The sequence below is a fragment of the Dysidea avara genome, chromosome 3 (assembly GCF_963678975.1).
Source record: "Dysidea avara chromosome 3, odDysAvar1.4, whole genome shotgun sequence".
Taxonomy (NCBI): domain Eukaryota; kingdom Metazoa; phylum Porifera; class Demospongiae; order Dictyoceratida; family Dysideidae; genus Dysidea; species Dysidea avara.
Genome location: NC_089274.1, coordinates 16774216 through 16793748, shown reverse-complemented (window position 1 = coordinate 16793748; position 19533 = coordinate 16774216). Strand labels below are relative to the sequence as shown.

Here is a 19533-nt window from a genome sequence, read left to right as displayed (position 1 = left end):
ATTGCTTCTCGGGAAACAGTATATGATGGCCTATAATTGCTAGGTTCCAGCCCATTGCTCATATATGCTGAAAGTAACCTTTACACATCATCTAGGAAACAAAGTATAGCTAATGTTTGCTTCAACAGAATGTGCCAGAATCTCCTTGCATGATTCTGACCAAAATTCAAAATGTCATGATCTACTGGCTGCTTTGAAGATTTCGAATAATCATTTTACAGCGATGTAAAATTTAGAGTTAGTCAAGTGAGTTTACTGGTCGATTCCAAGTGCATGCATGGGAAATGAATCTAGTTCAATACTTGCAAAGATTTTTTCTGCACAACATTTCGCTATAGCTATAAATTGACATCAGTGACTAGGAACCTTACAGTTGTCAAATAGTTTGTGGCTTTGGCAACTTATACAGCATCAATCTCTGATACAGTCAGCAGTAGTAACCATAATGAGCTGAGCAATCAAAATCACAAGTTGCCTGTTACCATGGTGACCATGACCATACAGCAGATGCATACTTTGGGATTTACCAATGTCTTGCATGTTCTCGTATGAGTTGAGGACACATGATATAAGAGGATATATGTGTCCCACTACATGACAACTTTCTGATATAGAGAATTTAGCTGTACAGTCTGTGACAGGTATAGTTACACTGTAAATTCAAAAGTACGAAGGTCACACACACTAAAGGGTATATGCAGTTTCCTGGCACTCATCATGCGCTTGAAAGTTGAACACCATACTCATGATCGGAATCACCTTTATCATGATATGCATATATAGAGGCACTTTATGTAGAGGGAAGACTAATAGAACAGTCATGCAGCTGGGTATTATTGATCTATTCAAATAAAACATTCGGTTGCATTTTTGAATAAAATGTAGTTAAAATTGTATTTCAGTCAGAAAACTGCATGTTCATGCAGGCATATCCCCAGACTCCCAAGCATGCGTGCTTCTTTAGTAAGTGCCCAATAATATGCATGCTGATTACTATTATAGAGATACAGTATATAGAACCTCTATAATTGTTTGGTCCCACAAATTTAAATGAAATTTTATCATAATATCAGTTGTCATATAGTTATTTCAGACTGAGGTAAAAAATTGTATTGGTAAAGGGACCTCAGAAACTATCCTTCAATAGGGAGGTTACAGTGTCCTTGGTCCCTTACATAGGTCACAGTTCTACGTTGAATCCTCTAATGTATGACTGCATGTGTCTCTAACAACATGACTGTCCAGGTATCAGTTACTTTTTGCATAACCGAATAACTGATCTCTAAAATATTCACTCAAATATGTTGGGGCACTTTCTCATGTCATAGTAAAATCATTCTGCTATAAGCGCATTTAGGCCAGACAAACTTAAGTTAATTGTTTCTCATCCCCACCCACATCCCTTTTTATCCCACTGCCTCTAATTTCATTTTCTCTGTTTTCACGCTATCATGTGCACAGACTGCACACGACACTAAGAAGGCTGGCTATTATTTTACAGTATTAATATCATAGTTGTTAAAGTACAGAATTCAAATATGAGTGTAAATGTACAAATTAATTAGAGATAAAATAGTCCTTAAAGATTCTGACCTAGCTACTGATATTAGTAAACTGTTCCACGTCACAATCGTTGATGGGAAAAGTGAATATTTGTGACAATCAACCCTGGTGGCTGGCTGGATGAACATGTAGGGATGGCCTCAGGAGATTTTGTTTGTTAGGGGTAAGTTTTGCTGGATATATAAGTCTATGAATTATTTTGTACATCATCATCATGCAGTCTTACAGCACAGCAAATGTCATACACCTCAAAAACGGTGTTCTTAAAATGATTTAGCTAACCTTTTTAGTAACAGACAGCTTGATTTGGAGCAAAAAACATTTTTTTACAACTAGCCCAAACCTGAGACTTTCTAAAAAAACTTTTCTTGTGTTTGAATTGCACATTTTTTGTGTTTTGTGTTCCGTATATTGTCACGATTTTTGCGTAGCGAAATGTCAGTGAAGAGAATGACTGAAGGGATTTCAGGGGAGTGTGGGAGCATATTTACCTAGTTGAAACATAATTGTGGCAAGATCAAATCTGCAAGCAATTTGAGATAAGCAGGCTGTAGGACCAGGTGTCCTACAGACCTTCAGCACTTGTGCTGTAAAGCATTAATAAATAAACTAGTGTCCATTTGGTTCTACTTGGGGTACTTAGAGATAATGAGTTACTCTCTAGAATTCCTATGGATATAATTACATGAAAATAACAAGGAGAAAACATCCTGACCACCTGGTAGACTCCTGTAAGTGTTCGAGCGTAAATCGGATGGCTGCAGGTTCAAGGCTACCTAGGTCCAGTCATGGATTTTTTCTCCTTTCTCCAACTTTTCAAACACACCTAATGTAGCTAAAGTCTTTGAGCAGGCTGTAGGACCAGGTGTCCTACAGACCTTCAGTACTTGTGCTGTAAAGCATTAATAAAAAATGTTTTTTAAAAAAGTGACTGAGACCTGGAACTAGGAAATAGCAAACAAATTTACAGTGACGTATAAACCAATTCTTTAGACCAAACTATTGTTTTATATGATTTTAAGGCAATTATTTCATATCAATATAGTGGAATGGGAAAATGACCATAAGTTGCAAATGTAGTGTACCACAAGTGGGAAGTTTTTGAAAATGGCAACTGAATCTCAAGACTAGATCTTGAGGTACTATTAGTCAAATCCCTGTAAACATGCACAGCACATGTATGTAATGTTTTACTTCATTCTTTTCTGTGGTGCAGCTTGCCATTTAGTCTGACTTTTACAACTAGCTAAAAGTCACTAGCTTTTTGACCACAACTAGCCCCCTTTTTTTAGCCCCTGAAATTTTGGAGTATAACGAATAATGATCAATGACCTCCCGCCTGCATGGAAATCCAATTTTTTTTTAATAAGAAACAAGTAGCTACTCAGTGGCGGATCGGGGGGTACAGGGGGCACGTGCCCCCTTCATCCCTTTTAAAAAATGCATATAAGATCGAGATACTCTAATAGAGCAGTCAATCACCAATCACTCTAATAAAGCAGTCACAGTGCTCATGAGGAAGTGTATAGGATCTTTATATACTTTATAGTATATACACTAGGTAAAGGACAGCCATTATTGCTGTTGACCTTTTTTTTTTTGGTCTTCAACTTTTCAACAAAGTGCACCCCCCCTTTCCAAAATCTGGACCCGCCCCTGCTACTAGTTAGCTAGCTGGCCCTACTTTGGCCACTATCAAGAGTTCATAATATGCAGTAGTGGCATGATACAGGACCAAGTGCCCTTGAATACTTCCATGTATCCAGGGTATACAAGTATACACGCATATGCTGCATTGATGTGGACAGGGGACACCAGACCTTACTACACTAAGGGGATTACATGCATGGTATACTCATTGGTATTATGAACTCTTGCCACTATGCATGACAATCTGACAAGTAAATTACATATTTCAGGGGTAAGTATATTACATGCTAGGTGCAGCATTTAGTTAGGGTGACGGTATAGTGGCAAAGATCATTATTGCTATTATAGTGGTATAGTTCACAGCACTCTCTTCTTCCTCGATCTCAGGGAATTGCCTTTTACTATCACAAAAAGTTTTTTCATCAGATGCCTGCGACACAGCTGCATACATTGACAAGTCAGCCTCTGCCTTTTCTCCTAATGCTATATGTGCCATCAGCTTCCTAGATTCAGGGTGCATGGAAGGAATAAAATTTATACTTGACTTATGAAAGTTGACAGCAACTGCTGCCTGGTGACTACATGGAGACCCATCACTTCCTAGAACACATGCGCAGAACCCCACAGACATATCCACTGTATACACATCGCCAGTATCCCTTGAGCTTACAACCTTAAACTGATCATTGTTGTCCGTAGTGTATATGTTTTCCAGCTTAATTTTGCTTGCATTGATACCTTTGAACTTCATAGATACGTAGTGATCAAACCTGCAATGAGCTATGCTGAGCAGCTTCCTCTGATAGTAAAGCATCTGTCACAAAGTGAAACATTTGAATGAGATTGTAGGCTTTGACACAACTAAATATCAATTCTTTGAGAATTTTCATGCCAGCTTCTGAATAATTGTTGGTGTGATTACCACGAACTGGCAAAGAAACACGAAAGCAAAGAGCCCACTGGTGTCTCTTGGTCCAAAGAGCTTTCACATAATTGCAAAAGTGGGGGTACTTGGATGCTGTAGTGTGCTTTAACAAATCACTGTAGCTCTCATTTAGTAATAGCTCAGATTTGCTATACAAAAGCTTTTTTAGCAATTAATTAATATCACACGATCTCCCTGAACAATTTTGTTTTTACCATCATATAACCATGTCCATCGTCTCTGCAAGAAGTGGAATGAGCAAAGTAACAATGTTGAAGAAGGCCATACTGACTGCAAAGCAGCTTGTTCTGCTGCACTGTCATCTGTAAGTATGACTTTAGGACCAACACTTGTACCGCTGTTGTAAAATGCATCTTGCGGCCATACCTTTTTTAAATCTGATAAAGCTGAACATAATGTAGATTCCTTTTCATCTGATGTCAATGCAATTCCTAAAGGAATGGATCCTCCTGCATGATTAGTTGAAAAAAGAAAGACAGATGTATTGAAGCGATCAAGGCAGGAAGTTGAATCACAGTACATGACTTCTGCCGTTTGTGGGAGGTTCTGATGAGCTCTTGTCATCATTGGAGTACAAATGGTAACAATCATTGGCTGAATAGCACATTTACGTCTTTTTGGAGGCTTGCCAGAATCACTGCAATCACTAATTTCTCCATCATCAGCGGATTCTCCTTTATCATTGGGCTTCATGCTGTCAAAAAACTGTAAAGTTGCTTTCCCACCTATTGAATTATATTTTTCATTATATAATCTTATTTCTTCTTCGAGTTTTTCAAGCATTGATTTTCCATTCTGTAGTCTCAGTTCTGATTTTCTCCATGTATCAAACAATCTGCTTACATCTTGAGGATTAGGATTGACTGATCTATCTGCTAGTGTGGCCTGTGTTGAATCTGGATCTCCCAGCAGTTGTGATTCATGATAGTGTCTTGCAGTAGCAGCTGAATGGCCCAGAGCAAACAGTGTGAAGTATGCATCCTTTGTTTCTTGGGATACTGATTTAAAGCTCAAGGTATGAAAGCATTTGATCGGATGGTTATGCTGAAACAGAAGTTTGACATACAAAGGATGGCTACGCTGTAAGGAAGTAGCCTTGTTGTTTGTTGCAAACAATGTAACAGAGAGTCTTGAAGGACAATTTGTTTTTTTGTTCCGTAAGGTACTAACCATAGTTGGCTTTTTAGGCTTCTTGCTTTTAGCGCTTAGCTGCTTTGCTGTAAGCTGTTTTCGATAATGGTGGAAATGCATGTCCAGCTTATACAACAATCTTTTTAAAGATGGACTATATGTGCGGGTCTTGCGATATGTGCATTGGCTTGACTGAAAAAAAGCTGTAATCCAATCATTAAATTCTTCTTTGGAATGCAAGTTAACTCTAAATTCTACATTGAAACACTCCTTAGGTTCACCAGAAAATGCTTCCTGTGTCAAATCTTTGTACTTCTCGATGACATAAGTGTATGACATATTTGTACTTGTAGATTTTGGTGGAAGAATTGCCTTTAACTCATTATTTAAGTCATCCCATGTTATAATACAATTAAAACTATCCTCAAATGCAGTTTCGTCAACTAGTTCCATCTTGGGTTCTGTATCAATTGATTTCCTACTTTCATCAAGTTGTAAAAGCTCAACTGGTTGCACCTCAGGTTCTGTAACAAAGGATTTATTGCCGTCATTGAGTGCTAAGATATTGACTGGTTGCACCTTTGGTTTCATAAACATTTTACCACTACTGCAAAAAGGATCCTTCTCTTTTAGTGGCAAACAATGATCATTCTCTCCTAGTCACACAGAGTCACTTAGTAGCGTGTCACGAGTTAACAATAACTTTGTGTTAGCCAACTCATTTGCTATTCTCTGACGAATTCTAGGCATTTCCACCTATAGTGAAGATAAATAATATTACTGTCAGTGATATAAACACCACATAAGTAAGATAGGACATAGAATTAAAGCACCACTAAATTAAAATACTACTGCAGATGACCGCAAAGTATGCATATGCATAGTACAGCCCTTCCATAAAGATATGCACCTGAAACATGATAAATTGGATACTTTTGTGCATGATCCTGAATATTAATGTTGATAGGACTGAGACAAATCGTAACAACTTTATTTCCTGAATGTCCAAACAAAACAAATTATTATGACATGGATATGCTATCTATGGTTGCACTTTAATTAGCATATACTAATATTCATAAAATTACAAAGCTTGTAGCAATAGCTATGGTGAAAGATCTGTAAAAAGGAATAAGGGAATATGAGAGTGCTTAAATTATCTGTATGATTTCATACCACTATACAAACACCATATTTTAGCTATGGCATAGTTCATACATAGCCTTGACGCTGCCCTCGAATAAGAGCCACTGCTTGTATTTAAATATGCTGGTTGAATTGTTTGTAATACATGCACATTCAATACTGAATCCAGGAATATATTTAAGTCAGCTATCTGATTAAAACAGCACTTTTATGAGAGTAACTTAGTGTATAAAAGCATTTAAGGAATCAGGTCAGTTATTGGAGAGTCCATATAAATGCCCTGGCCTTAGTGCCACACAAGCCCATGGTAGTCTCTCTGAAAAACAGCCACCTTTGCATAGTATCTGGTTAGTTTTCCTAGCTGAAAATCACAATAACCATGGCTACCAAACATGGCAAAATATTCAATATGTGTACATCGTACAACATATGTACCTAGCTATTATTACATTGTTCATGTACCTGTGTAAAAGTCATTGGGTAGTCCAGTAAGAGGCATCGGGCATACTGTATAATATGATATGAAACAACATTACTGTGTCAATATCTTAACAGTAAATCCCTTACTTCTAACAGAAATACTCCACAGTCATACTGATTGTTCTGCTGTGGTATACTCTAATAACATTAAAATGTATTGTACATTTTCCACCAATATTACGCACACATTTAATCTTATACTCATAGTTTTGCATTGCCAAAGGTCCTTTGAAACAAGCTGCCGTTCATGAAAAAACATCCTAATTTTACAAAGCATAGCTCAATCACTAATTAAAGTATTTCACATACTTTAAAGATTCAAAACAACAAGTTTGTTCAGTGTTCAACGAATCATAGTATATCATCTTCTTATTGGCTAGTTCTATTCTCTAATTAATAATCAAATACTTTAGCAAAGGTGCCATACTATGATTACTAACCATCATTGTCCAGTGGCTGTCATTTGAAAAAATAGCAAGCAAATAATCACTCTCCAAAAAGTTTACCTTAAATTTAGCAAAAAAAAACACAAAAAAACATAGTAAAGCTAGTAAATATAAAATTATATCAGTATACGTACCTTTGAGTACCAGTTCTGCACACCAGAGTAGCCTGTCTCTAGTAGCTTCTTTGTAAAGAAACAGTTAAGAATAGTTAAACGTTGGGCACGACTCTGATGAAAAGCAGCTTTTCACAATTATGCTAACATTGTTACTAATTACCAAACCTTCTGAACATGATCTTCTAAAAGCCTTAGGTAGTCTGATATTACCTACAAAAACAGATACATAAAAAATATTACACCTGCAGAATCAACACTATGTAAGACATCATGAAGTATAGTTTCATGTTTACAATACGCAATCCCTGAATATCTACAAATCTGAAAATGCTTGTGTGAAAAACTTTCAAGACTTATGTACTTGAAACAGCTCACAAATTAATTTTCACTAGTGTAAGCAATCAATTGCTAATCAACTCAATCGTTGGAAAATATATTGAATGCATGTTGTACTATAGTACTGTCTAGAGGTAATGTTACACTTGCGAGCAGTTGAAACTCGTGTAGCCCATTGTCGAGCTGTGAATTTCTTTGGCATGTGTGTGTTAGTAACTCACCACATGTAGCCACAACACTCGAGCTCCCTCGGGTGGTTGCTCCAGTAACCGCATGCCTTCGCATGTGATGATTTCCAGTTTTGTGTCATGTCAAGTCAGGGCCTGGATTTGAGCACTTGTGAGGTATCGTAACATTACCACTGGGCGGTACTGTATATAAAACAGTGGGATTTAATGTAATGAAGAAGTGTCGCGGTTTGTTAAGTGTAATAATAACCAGGGTAAATATTCGACAAGCAAAATCCTTGAACCCAGTTGCAAGTGTTTTAACCAGCACTGATTCACATACATGCAATGTACATAATGACTTAGCTGTGAAGTGCTAACATTAATTGTACCTTATCTGAGAGCCACTGGTTTCCAGCAAGACAGTTGTAATATTCATCACCATGTTCTACAGTCAGCTCATACTCTGTACAATCCATATCAGTGAGGTCAATCACAGCTGACTCCCCTAGAAATGCAGTAAATCCAATTGTTCAATTATATCGGTGAATGCAAGACATTATTGGGACAAGCCTACATCTATACATAATACCGTAACCCACCATAAAAAAATGGTATGATTTTATTAATTAGAATTGTTAATACATTGTGGCATATTTTGAGTCGTAATATACAATTAAATCAGTGCATGTGTGCTCTATCAGTAAACAATTCAAGCAAGACGGACTAACAGGTACACGATTGAGCCTTTATACTAGTCTCGCGTGCCAGACGGTTTGTGTGGGGGCGGCAAATAAACCGTCTGGTCACTGTTGCACACTTTCCGTGAACTCACTGGAATGCAATTAGATTACATCACGGCATTGTTTTGCGCCAAGAATGATGCAATAATCGTTCCAATCACCTCTTTGAGCAGACTAAGACAATAATTGTACTGGTAATGTCCTGGTGACGTATTCGAAACATTGCTGAACGTCTTCCTCGACAATTCTGTCGTTTCATAAATCTGTAGCGAACCACGATCGTTCTTATACGAACACTTTTAAGAGCCCTGTACTAGGGAAAAAAAGATCCTAAGCCCATGGCGTTGTTAAACTTTCGAAAAAGTGATCTGTAGCCGAGATTCAGTTCTTTATTACACTAAGAATTTGAATTATTAGTGGTTGTTTCGTCAGAGTGCGCGAAGCGATCTGATTGGCTCTGCCAACATTCCGGCAGTGGTCCCGGAATGTGTGCAACAGTGACCAGACGGTTTATTTGCCGCCCCCACACAAACCGTCTGGCACGCGAGACTACCTTTATACAAAGGCTCCATCAAGTCACCCCAACAAATGCACACTTAATAGACGATGTGCGTACCGTAAGCTTCCTAATTCTCACGTGACTTCTATGATGCAATAATAATGCCATGGCAATGGTGGAAGGTGTTGAACTGTATCGTTCATGGACTGTAGACCAACTTAAGGCTTTTCTACGAGAGAGATGTGTTCCTCTGTCTGGAAACAAAGAGCAGTTAGTTAAGAAAGTCGCTGATATTGTTGCAACGGATGATTTAGAAGGGCAAATCCAGGCTGTACCATTTCAACGTATTGATTATCCTTCCCCTCCTGAGTTCTCTGAGCTTTCAAATGACGTTAACTGGACAGGAGATGACTTCCCACTGGTTGCAGAAAGTAGTGTTACTGCTTATCTCAAAGATAGAGATGGATATACCAAGAATTTTCGAACAGGTGTTCGTCTGTGCCAATGTGGAGATTTGTTTAGCTTAGAAAAGGCCATATGCAATGATTTTACATATGTTAAGGCAAAATGTAGGCCCACAATGCGACAGGTTCCTTCTTCCTACTGCTTGTTTGTTAAGTTAAATATGTTAAATGCCACTGGAACACCTGTTGCTGGTAACTGTAAATGTCCTGCTGGCAGCACACAAAGCTGTGTGCACATTGCTGCATTGCTTATAATGCTATCCGAGATCACTCCACAAGCTTGCACAAGTGTGAGATGTGCATGGTCCAGACCTTCTCAAGGTGGAAAGCCATCTTTTTCTGTAGATCTAGATTTTGGCAAGTCATCATCAACTGGATATTTTCCATACACTGGGACCTTGGTATCATTGGATAAACTTATTCAAGGACTGGAAGATGCTGGCTGTGATGCTGGGATTTGCCATTATTTTAACCAGGAATCAGAGAAAAACCAACAAGCGTTTCCATCACCAAGCTCTAATCCAGTGTTAATAGATCCTCTTGACAAATTATGTGAAATATGTGCAAATCGTGATGTCAATGTAAGTGATTTAGTTGAAGCTTTAAGGCCTACAGCAGAAGATGTGCAACTTATACAGAACATGAGTGTTGGTCAGAGAAACAATCCTCTATGGTTAGATGCAAGGCAATGGCGAGTCACATCAAGTAATTTTGGTAGGGTGTGCAACAGACAGTTTCGACACTCCTATCCTTTATCTTTACTTAAAACTGTTTTAGGTGATTATGGAACTCCCCATTCAGCAGCATTGCAATGGGGATGTGATCACGAAAGCAGTGCTGTTCAGCAATACATGGTTGCAACCAGTGTGCAGGTTGATGAATGTGGAGTGTTTTTAAGTGTAGACTATCCTTTTCTGGCCACATCTCCTGATGGTGTCATTTGGCTTGGGAATGAAGAATTTGGTATTGTAGAAGTAAAATGTCCATATAAGCACCGTGACAGCTCCATTGAAATGGCATGTCAGGATTCTGCATTTTGCTTAAGTGTTGATGGTAGTCAAGCAAGATTAAAACGAACACATGATTACTACTATCAAGTTATAGGCCAGCTTGCACTATCTGGTGCTAAATTTTGTGACTTTATCGTATGGACCAAGGTAGACTTTCACAGAGAAAGGATTTTACCAGATGATGAACTGTGGAGTGAAATGAGTAGAAAACTTTCTCACTTTTATATGACTACGTTAGGTGTTGAGATTTTAGCTAGATTATATAGTATGTAGTTAATTTGTGTATAATTATAACGTGATATTTCAATTTGAAATATAACCATACAAATGAATTACATGTAACTACTTAATAAGTTTTTCTTTTAAATTACACAATGCACATACTACAACTATCATGTCATCAACTATTCTTTTGCTGGTACGGTTACACAATGTCTCTGTAAAAATTTTGTATTCCTTAATCCTCCTTATTGCATTTTCAACTCGTATTCGCACACTGGCAATACTCCGAGATTGTCTAGCCTCTTGAGCTGCAAGTGTGCCCCCATTCAAAAAACTGGGTATAGTCAAAAAGCATCTTTTCTGGGCAAACAAGTCTCGTGCATTATATCCTTTATCAGCCAAAATTCTTTGTCCTGGTTTTAGTTCTTCTAATAATCCACTGTGCTCAATAGTGAACCTGTCACTACTGTTTCCTGAAAATCCAGCAGAAACAAAAACAAATACACCTGTAAAGGTATCAATAGCAACCAAGTACTTCACAGTTGTATGGCTTTTATAATCACTATAAGAAGATTTCTGTGTTGCCAGGTTGCTTGGTCGCTGAATAAAAATTTCAGTACCATCAATTATAGCTACAGAATTTGGCAATAAATCATAAGGTGCTACAGATGGACCAACACATGTCTGTGGCCATCGTATAAGCCTTTTAAATTGAGCATTCAGAAGAGGTATCCAATGGTTCAGAATATATGAAATAGAACTTTGCTCAACATTGAAGCGGCATGCCAAGTCACTTTGAGTATGATTGTGCCGGAGTCGCATCAACACAAGTAAAAGCTTTTGAGTTGGTGAAAGTGTTTCACTGGCTCTTTGCTTACTTGCTACTGGCTGTAACCAACGATCAATGCAATCAAATACCTTGCGTGATATTCCAGTGTACATATTTACTTGAGAGTCATTAAGCAAAGTCACGTTAAGTCTTTGTAAATGGGTATTAAGAAATAGAATATGTTCCTTAAGCTTTACATTCTCTAAATGTAACTCTCGATTTTCCTGGAGTAAACGCTCCACATTGCAGTCAGCTCTCAGTGGATCTGGTATTCCTTCTTCAGAAAATTCAAATGGCTGCATGTAATTTGGTGTCTGAAGGTCATTGTCAGTTTCCAGTGTGTTCTGGTGTGTGTGCTGGTCACTATCAGTAATCTCTGTGTTCTGGTGTGTGTGCTGGTCACTATCAGTCATCTCCGTGTTCTGGTGTGTGTGCTGGTCACAATCAGTAATCTCCGTGTTCTGGTGTGTGTGCTGGTCACTATCAGTAATCTCTGTGTTCTGGTGTGTGTGCTGGTCACTATCAGTCATCTCCGTGTTCTGGTGTGTGTGCTGGTCACTATCAGTAATCTCCGTGTTCTGGTGTGTGTGCTGGTCACTATCAGTCATCTCCGTGTTCTGGTGTGTGTGCAGGTCACTATCAGTCATCTCCGTGTTCTGGTGTGTGTGCTGGTCACTGTACGTCTCCTCATTGGGCTGTTGGCTGTGCTGACAAGGTTGCAAACTGTGCAATTCTTCATAGTGCTGCTCAGCATTAGAATGATCAAGAACTTTACTTCTAATAGGTGTCTTTGGTAGTGGCCTTCTCTCTAACAGTCTTCTCTTCTTTGGTGCAGAAGTAGTTGCAGAATAGCTGGTTGGCTTTTTAAAATAAATTGGTAGGACATCTTGGTTAACTCTACTAGGCCCTTTAAAATCAGCATAATGCACGTTGCAACTTCCTCTGAAGGTTGCCACTTAGTTCTTTACAAGCCTTGCCGGGTATGGTTGATCTTTTCAATTACAGCTCGTTTGACAAGCTCGGGCATACTGTGAATGTTGTGCAAAGTTAAATACTCACGCCTCTGGCAGCCTTCAATTCGTGGCAGTGGGCAATCACACAACCGATTTCCAGCAACATCTTTCGGGCACTTTCCTTTACTATTGTTGCAACCCCAAACACAACACTGGCGTTTCGACATATTCATTAAATCGCGCACTAGGAGGTTAACAAGAAATGATCTTTCAGCATGTGTTACCGTTGAGATTTCATGAAATATGCGAATTACGAATTCTCGTAACAATTTCCTACGACTATTTATAGACCACGCATATCGTCTATTGGCCCAATTCAATTGCTTCTAACCACGATACTGGCAAATACTAAAACGTACTGTAAATAAAATCACACTTCTCACCTGTAGCAGTATCACTATGGCCCTCGCTGCTTTCCATCTTTCTATTCCTTGACACCCCACAACGCCAGGCAACGACCCCTCGAACGACCCACAATAACGCGCCAAACAGATTACGTATTTAAGTAGGCTTCCGGAAACTCCAGTTTATGTAGCTACTGGTGTACGAAGTTAAAGTGGCCAGCCAACCTCGTACAAAAAAAAAATTCGCCCGGCGTGGTCATTATACACCAGAGATATGTCGAATAGAAGATCTAGAGTTACTCCGGTCCAGCAAGTCGGGAATATTATCTTTTGGGGAGGAGTAGGAGGAGTTAGTGGATGGGCCTATGGAGTTTTGATGGGCGGACTCGGCGGATTAATTGTTGGAAGCGCCTTGGCGATTGTGGTCAGCATGAAAGCTGTATTTGTTTCGACAATTGTACATGGAAACCAGTTGTCTGCTACTGATGTTTCTGCCATAATCGATATTGCTGCTGAATGGGCCTATCTTGGCTTGAGAATCGGCAGCATGACTCTTGGTAGCCTGACTGGTATTGCCGGCGGAATTTGGTTAGCATACCAAATGCGAGAGGAGACATTGAATGACTGAGGATTGATTGAATGACTGAGGATTGATTGTCAAGAATTCAACCAGTATATAATAACTATGTTCATATATTATCTATGGATGCATGCATATATGTATGATATCATGGTTATTGATTTCCTTCCAGTTATCTATAGTGGCTGTTAGCTACACTACAAAAGATTATTTGCCAAACCAAAATCCTCCAGAATTCACAGCACTTATTGTGGTAAGATTGATTTCCATTAAAGATGAATCCGAAACTCTTTGAAATCTCATCAGTTCTAGCTATACAAGTTTTATTTTGCAACAAAATTTATGGTTACAAGATACTGATTGCAGCCGTGCCTCATTATCCACTTTAAGTCAATTTTGATGCAGTATAAGTGCATGCATTAGCATGCAGTATACTGACTGAACACACATATGCAGCAACAGCAAGCATGGCTATTGAGGTATGTGTAGATCTAAGATATTACCTTACTACACTGTTCTTTGCTGATTTGATTGAAATAATGGTCAGAGCATCCAAATGCATGTGTACATCATGACCAATTGCTGCTGGCAATGATGAATTGCTTGAAGTAGTTTCAGGGTGGAAAGCTGGATGCAAGTTTAAACACTTTAAATTTGGAAATATGAATGTCATACAAAATTGCCATTTTGTATGACATTCATGTTACCGAATTGACAGTGAATGTCAGACTTGATGAGGTATATTTAGCAGGTCAATTCAGTTTAAGCACCTGAGTCCAGGATCTTGTAATCATGCATGCATAATACCAAGAGTTCATAATATATATACTAAGGAGAGTATCCTACTCTCATATACCCCTGTAGAAAGGCGTATCGTGAAGTTATGACGTAACGACAAGATGTTGTGGTTTGTGACGTACAGGAAGCCGTAAAAGTGCAAGAATCGTTAGCACCGTTTCACACTTGCGATGCTCAGGATAGCCGTATTCGCGAATGGCCTAGTAAGAAACGCCTACGAAGCGGTCTTAACCCATGAAGGAACGATTGTAGTTGGGTGAGAAACGCTTAGAGCTGGAGTTAATTTGGTTGCTAGCGACGTTGGTAGGCACGCGTTCAATCGATACCATGTTCAACTAATGACATCATTAATTATACAAAGAAAAACGGGCGAATTCAGAAGTGTTACGTCATAACTTCACGATACGCCTTTCTACAGGGGTATATGAGAGTAGGATACTCTCCTTAGTACATATATTATGAACTCTTGATAATACATACGGCTATAAGTTGGCATGCAAAAAATAGCTATATGTCAGCATCTTCTTTTTGCATGCTGATGATTGTTTATAGGCAGTTGCTATTCGCACGGTCACGTGTGAATAGCATAGAGCTATTCGCACGGTCACGTGCAAATAGCACGGAGCTATTCGTACGTGACCGTGCGAATAGCACAGAGCCTCGCTCAGAGCTATTCGCACGGTTACTAAGAGAAGACAGATGCAGTTGGCATGTGTGTACACATAGATCCTTTACTATGGCATACATCTTCGGGGTGTGTACATGCATGCGGGAAGTGTAATGGATAGATCATACGTCACCAAATTTTGGTCGTGCATGGAGTCCAAGGATACACCATGCATGCACACGCATTAATGCGTTTTCTCTGCTATGGACTGCTAGCTGTTGGTTGTGTACTTACATATTATAGCCATCGTTGTAAAACATGCAAGCATGTGTTAGACCCAACTGCATGGATGGTAAAATGTACGCAGTCATGAAGTTCATAATCAGTTAGAGTTTTACAAACTGATATGATAAAATTAATAAGTAGAGATTTACAAAATAGCACACATTGTAAAGTAGCAGATTAATTAGATAAAAATAATCCAATAGGAGTCATGCAGTCTGAGTCAAAAACATTGCCAAATGCATCCTTGCATCCCTTATAGTTACAAAACCACATTTTTCCAACAGCATTCATTCACTTGCCCTCTTCCAAAGTGATGCGAACGCAAGAGTGATGCCATCCTACAGTAAACAAAGAAATTTATCATTAGCATACAAGCACAGACAAGGCTGAATTTTACCTTAATTCCATCACATACATCCCTTTCATTGTTTCTCCAGTAGAACAAGTAGCATCCCCTTGTTTAGTTATTGAACTGTGGCTAGGGGGTCTACAACTCCGAGGAATCATGACAATGGACAGAATTCAATCCCAAAATTGAAAAAATTTTCTGTAATACCCGACAAGCAAGAGTCAGCACCAGGATTCACTGGGTATTAATTGTCAAATCACCAACAATGTCAAAACAATTCAGCCTATGTGATAACAAAAGTGGCACACACCAGGGGTGAATCCATGCAGACTTTCGGAAAGGGTGTCAAATTGGCATGCTACATTGTTTGGTTTGGTAAGGTGAGACCACTGAAAAAAGGTCACAGCCTGCTGACAATATAGCTGCCCACCCTACCATGTAACTATGCATTTATCACTGCCTGAAAAAGCTCGCTACACACTGTTCTAATACTATGACAGCTTTATTAGAATGACTGCTCTATTAGAGTATCTTGATCTTTATTATGATTGTTATTATGATTAAAGTACCTGGTAAAGGCAGAGCCTGTATACCAGAAGGCCTTATAAAGGCCTAAGATGTTTATATCACCTGCACTAAGTATGTTTGAAAAGTTAGAGAAAGAAAAAATCCATGACTGGATCTTGGTATACTACCTTGGTATACTCTCCTTGGTATACTCTCGATCTTGGTATACTCCCTGCTTAAATGCAGTCCGAACATTTTCCTCAGTGTGCACAAACAAAATCTATTTTTCTATACCTCAAATCTTCATTGTATACCTTCGATGGTGCCCGGCACGTTTCGCTGCTGAATCTATTGCCGGATTTTGATCATGTTGATCATTGAACGTTTAATTGGACGAATTCCGTTCTTTCAAAGGCAGAGACTGTCTCTTTAAGATCATCGTAACTCTTGAATTCGTCTCCTATACAAAACATCGGGCATGTGACGAAAGACCACAGAGCAACGTCCAGAAAGAAAAATCCCGCTCAAAGCCACGTGTAGTTTTCGGAGATGAATGAACCGTGTACTATCCGTAAAATAATAACATCACGTGACTGCCGTGCGAATAACACGAAGCTATTAGTACGTGACCAGGGGCGGATCCAGAGTTTGGAAAGAGGGGGGGCACCTTTCTGAAAACCAGTTGAAGACCCAAAAAAAAAAAAAAAAAAAGGTCACAACAATAATAGCTAGTTATCCTTACCAACTATATCACGTCTGTTATGTAAAATAAAATCCTATTTATAGCTTCATAGGTAAGCTATACTGCCTCATGAACATTGTGACTGCTTTATTAGAGTAATTGACTGCTCTATTAGAGTATCTCGATCTTGTATGCAATTTCTTGAAGGGGGGGGGCATTTGCCCCAAATGCCCCATCCTGGATCCGCCACTGGTGACCGTGCGAATAGCCACTCCGTTGTTTATATTACAAGATGCTCCAAAATGATCTTGATTCTTGATATGTTTGAGGATACATTGTTTATCATTGCCATCAGCTACTCTGCACATGTATGATGCAAGGTATAATTAGTTTACGCATATAGTTGTTTCTCTTTCCTATATACTGCATCGCAGTTGCATGCTGCTTCCTTAATAAAATGGAAATGGAATTCAATGTTCAGAAATGTTGCATCGCGCATGCAAATATCTACTTTACACTCTACAAGTGCAATGTACACAATTCCATCAGTCCTTCACAGGTTGTGTTGAGAATTTAGGAGTATAAATACTATTAGATAATAGGTTGTCATGGACCCCTCCTATACAATGCATGCAATGAAAGCAAATTAGCTAGCTACTATATGTTCTACCGAGATTTTTTATACATGTATGCAGAACTCTCCATGTATGATTTCCTAATTGGTATTAGAAAGTTAGAGAGGACTCTATAAAAGTTTTGACAGAAGCCCTTTAAACACTTTGACACCCCTTCATAGCATTACCACTGTGGACTTCAGTACTGCACTCATTTTTGATGGATCCACAGTACTGAGTTGTATGGACTCTTGATATTAGTTATAATTATGGCAATTGTTTAGCATATACCAAATGCAAGATGCTGAATGATGGACTGAGGATTCATTGTGATTAAGAATTCAACTATATGTTCAAGCAAGCAAATAAATTATATCAACTCTGTGACTTAGATCATGTACAACTCTGCATGGAGACACCCATGGACTCTATAATAGAGTTTATATAGCTAGGGTAATGATCAACATGAACGGATTTCTAGGGTATACGTTAATTTTGAGCTAATTATCTCAAGAGAGTAGGTGAAGTTTTAGCCTAGACATATAGTGATGCAGTGAAAAGCATGCATGCAGACATGAGTGGTAGCAAGATGTTCTACATATACATGGCTTCTCCAATCTTCACAGGAAATGTGTGGTGGCCAGATCCCTTGCCTCATCAGCTACTTCCTCAATTTTCAGATGTAGTCACACTATATTAGTCCACCAATTCAATTTGGTAGACAAACACACTATGACACCAGAACCCCACCCCCTAATTTTTCCGCTATCCCATGTCGATTTAGACTTTCATTTACAAAGAAATTTTTTTATCCGAAAGGGACCTACTGGTGGAGCAAGTTACAGCATCTTTTGTAAATGACTAATTTACTAAATTTTTTAGTTTGGTTTATGCATGTGTTGTAGTTAACTGCTAGCTAACTGTTTGCTGTGCTTATTGTCTTGTATAGTATCTCTACGTATGTTTGTTGTACTTTATGTTTTTGTATGTATGGTTATGTGTGCTCCTCTGGCAGGGAAGAGCGGCTTTGTCTGACTGTTTAGAGGTAATAAACAAACAAACAAACAATCTCTCATTATAGCTTACCGTACCAGCAGATTGAAATAGCTAACGGTCAGAACATCAAAATGTGTGTGCACTTGACCATTTGTTTAAGGTAGCTGCAGGGTGGAAAACTGGATGTGGTAGCTAAGTGATACAAAACAAGGAATCGTTTAACTTGAAATGATTTCGGACTTAATTTTGAGCAGTATACAGCTAATACCTATAGCCAAATTTCAAGATTGCTGTGTAATAGTGAGTTTATGGGGTACCTGATTCATTATACTTAAGATACATGTAAGAAACAGACATGTCTATACATGTTAGTGTCGCCATGCTGCACACGTGCTCTCGATGCATGACAGAAGGGTACACACTATGCAGTATATGCAAAATAGTTTGTGACTTTTGGTGTTCAACTAATGAACACTTGGCTTGTGGACAACCGAATGCAGCTCAGTGCAGGCAAGTCTTGTGTTATGTGGTTTTGTTCACCTTGTCAGAAGTTGTCTTATTTATTGCCCGATACTGTTATCAACAACAATACTTTAAAGCTACAGGCACTCAAAAATATCTGGGGCTAAGTTGCCAGCTAGTTGACTTGCAAAGATCATGCTGTTAAGGTTTGTAAAAAGATGTCCTATTACCTTTATTTAGTGAACTCTAACCGGTGGGTGCTCCCTACAGACCTTATTAAGCTCCTTTTTGGAGTCACTGGCTTTATCTCATTTACACTATTACCCTTCCAGTTTGGGACACAGCATTACACCAGGGGTACATGTAATGTATTCAGCGGCTGCAGAATTGTGCCATTCGACTAACTTTCAGTTTCCATCAATTTGACCATGTTACAGAGTACTATGCCTACCTTCACTGGATGAAATCAAGTTCTCGGTCCCAACTTGCTGCATTTGTGCTATGTACAGTCAGTCAGTGTTAGAGATATTCCACTTCCCTCCTGGAAA

General features: G+C 38.8%; 1 protein-coding gene and 1 long non-coding RNA gene across 2 annotated transcripts; both read right to left on the bottom strand.

The window, feature by feature from the left end:
- Nucleotides 1–5933: 5933 nt before the first annotated feature.
- LOC136249759 (sentrin-specific protease 5-like) lies at nucleotides 5934–13339 on the bottom strand. Its single transcript, XM_066041865.1, has 10 exons — nucleotides 13145–13339; nucleotides 8374–8489; nucleotides 7644–7688; nucleotides 7497–7589; nucleotides 7357–7422; nucleotides 7226–7305; nucleotides 7104–7176; nucleotides 7004–7054; nucleotides 6899–6943; nucleotides 5934–6046 (listed from the first exon to the last, which is right to left on the bottom strand). The coding sequence occupies exons 1-10, from the start codon at nucleotides 13179–13181 to the stop codon at nucleotides 5951–5953; spliced, it is 702 nt and encodes a 233-aa protein (XP_065897937.1). The 5' UTR covers nucleotides 13182–13339; the 3' UTR covers nucleotides 5934–5950.
- A 2137-nt stretch (nucleotides 13340–15476) lies between these two features.
- LOC136251786 (uncharacterized) lies at nucleotides 15477–16851 on the bottom strand. The gene is made up of 2 exons (XR_010699195.1): nucleotides 15773–16851; nucleotides 15477–15713 (listed from the first exon to the last, which is right to left on the bottom strand). It is a non-coding gene; the product is annotated as an uncharacterized lncRNA (long non-coding RNA).
- Between the last annotated feature and the right edge of the window lie 2682 nt (nucleotides 16852–19533).

Bases quoted from the DNA above. Each gene is read 5' to 3' on its own strand.
- LOC136249759 (XM_066041865.1), bottom strand. From the start codon at position 13,181: ATGGAAAGCAGCGAGGGCCATAGTGATACTGCTACAG. The intron at 8,490-13,144 runs GTGAGAAGTGTG...CTGCATTTCTAG, and splicing joins CCATAGTGATACTGCTACAG to GGGAGTCAGCTGTGATTGAC. The intron at 7,055-7,103 runs GTGTGCGTAATA...TAATGTTATTAG, and splicing joins CTATGAGTATAAGATTAAAT to AGTATACCACAGCAGAACAA.